Source organism: Olea europaea, chromosome 23 (genome assembly GCF_002742605.1).
Source record: "Olea europaea var. sylvestris chromosome 23, O_europaea_v1, whole genome shotgun sequence".
NCBI classification, from domain to species: domain Eukaryota; kingdom Viridiplantae; phylum Streptophyta; class Magnoliopsida; order Lamiales; family Oleaceae; genus Olea; species Olea europaea.
In genome coordinates this window covers 8,163,317-8,168,203 of record NC_036259.1, presented here as the reverse complement: position 1 = coordinate 8,168,203, position 4,887 = coordinate 8,163,317, and the positions used below count along the sequence as shown (strand labels likewise).

Genomic DNA, 4,887 nt, shown 5'->3' with positions numbered 1-4,887 from the left:
TGTAAACTCAAAATTTATTTTTATTATTAAACCACATTCTTCAACAAATCACTATTTCAAAATACTATTTCAAAATATATTTTCTCCAAAAATGAAGCTCGAACATAGGTTCAATAAGCACAAAAAGAAAACGGCAAATTCCTGCAAGCCAGTCCAACGCAATCATATCACATTTTTCTATTCCCTTCGGAAGAAACAAGAAACATTTCGCACTTGATATGAAGCTCTAATTATATCTCAGAGAAAAGAATGGTCATTATATATAGGAAAAAATCCAAATGCTAAAAGTGCTTCAGTATCGTCAGTTTTGTTAAAGGTCGTTCATTTCCAATGGTAAAAAAATTTACATTTTCAAAGCATAAAAGAGAGCTGAAAAATTAAATGACCACTTCTAAGGGGAAAGGCGAGCCTTGCCATTTCTATCCTCTTTCACATCCGATATATCAGAAGGAAAAAGCCATTTACCCTTTTTTTCCTTTCCTCAACACCACACCTTAACAGTCTTCTTAAGCAGCATGTTGAGAGCAGCACGAAAGTGATGACCATGTTTTAGCTTGACATATCAATAGTATACCCATAAGTCGCGACTAGGAAATAACATAAATGCATTGGCATCAGTCGATGGCATTAACTCGGGTGTGTATAAATGGCTCATCATCAGGTTTGAGCAAGCTTGGCCAATATAACCATGTCTAGAATTTTCACGTCCAGAGTATCATCAACTTTAACAATGCCATCAGTACCATCGATGCCAATAAGCTTCCCGGTGGCCCCACGCTGTGCACCACCCATGATCTTAATTTTGTCCGACTTCCTTGGCACAACCACCTCGAGTTCACTGGGAAGGACGGTGACTGTCTCACCATTCCCACTGGAACCTAGAGCAACCCTACAGGAACCATCCTAATAAACCAAAAACGTAATGCCATCAGCAAATTGACATCAACCATCTCCAAGATTGTCAATAATCATTTAACTGTTTTGATTTAAACAGGCTGTTTGGTTTATACAGCAATACAAACTAAATAAAAGTTCACATTAAAAAGATCACATAAATTTTAATGGTATTCACAGACTGGGACTCCTCAACTGATACTGTTTCCAAGAACAATAACCATTTGGTTTTCACTATGTACAAAGAAAAAGCATGGATCACAAAATCATAAAAGAAAGGCACCAAGCACTTAATTTCAGGCCATACCAGTTAATATTGATTTCAATTGGTCAAGAAAACATTTTCATCATCTAAGATTTTAAGGCTTGTTTTTTTCGTTTGAGAAAAAGGAAAAAGAACTCATAGTTAAACCCACTACTATATCATTCAGGACCAAAACCGCAGTTCTAGCCCAACTTCCCGGACAACTTCCAGAATCCACAGTTAGCCAAGATATTCCTACTCAGAAAAACCAGAAAGAACTGCTTGGACCTCATAACTGAACATCCTTCATTTTGTAGAGACCATGATCTAGACATATGGGTATGGCCGTATGGGAAGCAGAAATCAGCATGCAGCTCTTGCTCTCAATCCAAACTACTACAAAAGTTTGTCTAATATCATCATTTATTTCAATATATGGATGATCAACATCCATTCATTTTCACAGGACAGCTCCTGATTGATTTCAATGACTACATACAAGTCAATATTTGACGAGCTTTTGCCACTATTCTGGGGAAGTTGGTGAAATGCTCTCAAACATATAACAACTTTTCTAAAGGAAAATGTACAGCTAGCAAAAGAAAAACACAATATTGCAAGGCAGATGTCAAAAGTATATATATACCGGAAGAACTTCTCGGATAACTCCCAAAGCATTGTCTTCACCAGGCCTATGAACATTGACCAAAATTTCCGGCAAGAACCAAGGTCCTTCACTGTCAGCACCTGCACGGTAGCATGCATCATGAATTCTTCTACACCATAAACTTGCAAAACAAACATTTTTAATGACATGTAGTGCACATAGATGAAAAAGTGGCAATAATCTCAAAAAGGTAGGACAGACCTACGACAGGTGACATCATATCCAGGCCGCCACCCCCCGGAGTCATCGGTTGCCCTCCAGGTGTACCAGGTAAATAAGCTGAGCTTGGAGTCATTGGAGGCTGTCCACCAGGAGTAGAAGGCAAGTATGGGCTTGGAGCATTTGCTGCAAGAAAGAAATGAGGTTATCATGAGATGGGAGAGAAACTATTTGGCAGATACAACTTCCAGAAAAATTGTAAAGAAGTAAATACCATATCCCGAAGTATTATTCCTTGGAGTGCCCGCTTCATTATAATTGCCACCAGGAGTGCTAGTCCAACCAGAACCGGGAGTAGGTGCTTCATACGTTCGTGAAGGAGGACTTCCTGGCTGAAAATGGTTAAGAGATTAATGTAATGTCACTTGGTGTGTATATTCACTGGCCAACTTATGTTAGGTCTAAAGTCGAGAAACTTTTACCAACCTGATACTGCGGACTAGTTCCCCAAGAAGCAGGATTTGCATCTTCCCAATTGTTCCTGGAATTTTTTCATAGCAGTTATTTAACCTTACATCAGTAACATGGAAACTTCAAATTACTGGACCCTAATCGTTACAACAGAGATAATAACATCATGAAAAGGTAATCAGCATATTCTTTTACAGCTCAAACACGCCACAGAAGATACAAAAATCTGTACATACATGCCGTGTTGCTGTAAGCTCTTAGTTTTTTTATCGTATTGAGAAAGAATTAAAAATGAACACATGAAATTAATGATTCTTAAGAAATATTTTGCAGTACACTTATCCTAAACGTGATTTCTATATTGAAAAAAAATAAGAAATTGAAATAGAGAGCGCAAAACATCAACTTCGATTCGTAAGACAACATACCTTGGTGGACTCATAGGTGTATATGGATTCCATGCCCAGTCACGCATAGGCGTCCTCATACCATCATGAATAGGAGTAGCTACCAGGAAAAAAAAAAAAAAAAAAAAAAAAAAAAAAAAAAAAAAAAAAAAAAAAAAAAAAAAAAACAAAACAAAACAAAACAAAAAATAAAAATAAAAAAAAAACAAAAAAAGAACGAATTAGAACTATTGCGATCAACAACCAAGAAGATTTTAGATAAGCTGGACCAAATAATGCATACCTCCAGGATCTCTCATGGGAGTCATATATGGATGTAGTGGAGTTCGAGAAGGATGCATGGGCGTCTCACTTCCCATACCATATCTGGATGTTTCTCTGGAACAATTGACCAATGTAAGAAAGTTTAAGCCAAAAAAAATAAAAATAATAAAAAAACTGAAAAAACATCTACTTACCTAAATGGCGTGGAGACGTTCACCTTGTCAGAAACATAGCTACGGTCAACTGCACAAAAAGACCATGTTCACAATATTAGTTGGCTAACAAAAAATAAAAATAAAAACGAGATATAAGTTGTCAGAACAGAGGAAACTTGCCTGTAACAACCTTCATCTGCGACTCCAATTCAACCCGAACAGAGGAACCTTTAACATCTACAACACGGCCCTTGCATCCCTTGTAATGGCCGAGACGAATTTTTATTGAAGTCCCCACTAAAGCATCATGCCCTCGTCCACCACCATGTCTTCCACCCGCTATCAAATGCAATAACAGTTACAAGAGAGAACTCATGACAAAATAAAAAAGCCAAAAACTCCCCCTGAGGACATGAAAAAGATAGCACTAAGGAAGAAAAAGATGATGATGGCAGAACTTAAGTAGCACTAAAGGGCAAAAATATGTAACCACGTCACATCAGTACACAAGAATGTTTCAAGTTGGGCAGCGCACACAGAGAAGGCCAAGAGTGAGACCCAAAGTATGATGAAGCCTTTAACATTTGCAACTTACAATTAATAGGACCGCCTCTAGGTGTTCTCATTGGAGATTGGGGAGCAGGAGGCGGGGTTCTGAGATGGTTAAATCTTGATGGGAATGAGTTACCCTACACATTTGGATAAACATCACTAAGTATATAAACCTAATCTGGTAACAACTGAAAACAGTCAAGTGCTAAGATTCTTTACATTCCTATCTCCATTTGCACGTGCACCAACCATCATACAAGATTCAGATTTAGCACAAATGAAGCCAGCATGTTCAAGGTGATGTCGATCATAAATAAACAAAATTCCTTTGTAGATATGCTCAACAGGACCTTGTTTACCCTACAGTGTGACAAAATTAGGAATGAGGTCCACAAATAGATCAATTATGTCAGAAAATTGATACCCAATCCAAGAGTAGAACATGAATGATAAGAGTTGAGACCAGACCCTGCATGGACCATCCAAAATTTTCACTGCGTCTTTCACTGATAGTGTGTTCTTGTACCTATCTTTTGCAAAAAGTTTCTTGTCAATCTTGTATTTGATCTCCCTTAACCTCACAAGTGCGACATCTGACCTCTCTGGGACCCCCTTAAGGACCTAGTGAAAGATGGAACCATATTCAGCACAATAATTTGGCGCAATCACTTTAGACTTATAATTCGAGCAGCTCACCTGAAAAGCTTCGCTATCAACACGTATAATCACACCAAAACTATTATCACTGCACAAAAAATTTGATGACAGCTAATCTCAGTAAATATTATAGACAATAATGATTATGACGATGATAAATGCCTAAACGAAGAAAAATCTTACTCCATCAAAACAAGGTCATGAAGCTCGTAATCTCCAATTCGTGTGATACCGGATGTTACCTCAGAGCTTTCCACGACATTGTCCGCAAATACACGGAGCTGAATTTGTTAGAAACAGAAACTAATTATTAAATCAACTTATAGATCACATGCATGATGTAAACTTGAAAAAGACTGGAGGGTATACAAGATCCTTGGTAGTGTCTGACACTATATTTACAACATGCCCCTCAAC

General features: G+C 37.7%; 1 protein-coding gene across 1 annotated transcript in view; it reads right to left on the bottom strand.

Annotated features, from left to right (window-relative positions):
* Positions 1-219: 219 nt before the first annotated feature.
* Positions 220-4,887, bottom strand: part of LOC111371990 (putative transcription elongation factor SPT5 homolog 1) — a 7,479-nt gene continuing 2,811 nt past the window's right edge. The window contains exons 5-19 of the mRNA XM_022994131.1: positions 4,840-4,881; positions 4,654-4,751; positions 4,510-4,558; positions 4,282-4,434; positions 4,033-4,173; positions 3,857-3,950; positions 3,442-3,600; positions 3,301-3,349; positions 3,126-3,220; positions 2,864-2,942; positions 2,451-2,505; positions 2,239-2,356; positions 2,007-2,150; positions 1,785-1,885; positions 220-903 (exon numbers count right to left, since the gene is read on the bottom strand). Of these exons, the coding sequence (XP_022849899.1) occupies positions 658-903; positions 1,785-1,885; positions 2,007-2,150; positions 2,239-2,356; positions 2,451-2,505; positions 2,864-2,942; positions 3,126-3,220; positions 3,301-3,349; positions 3,442-3,600; positions 3,857-3,950; positions 4,033-4,173; positions 4,282-4,434; positions 4,510-4,558; positions 4,654-4,751; positions 4,840-4,881 (1,623 nt within the window). The 3' untranslated portion in view covers positions 220-657. The remainder of the gene's footprint in view (positions 904-1,784; positions 1,886-2,006; positions 2,151-2,238; positions 2,357-2,450; positions 2,506-2,863; positions 2,943-3,125; positions 3,221-3,300; positions 3,350-3,441; positions 3,601-3,856; positions 3,951-4,032; positions 4,174-4,281; positions 4,435-4,509; positions 4,559-4,653; positions 4,752-4,839; positions 4,882-4,887) is intronic.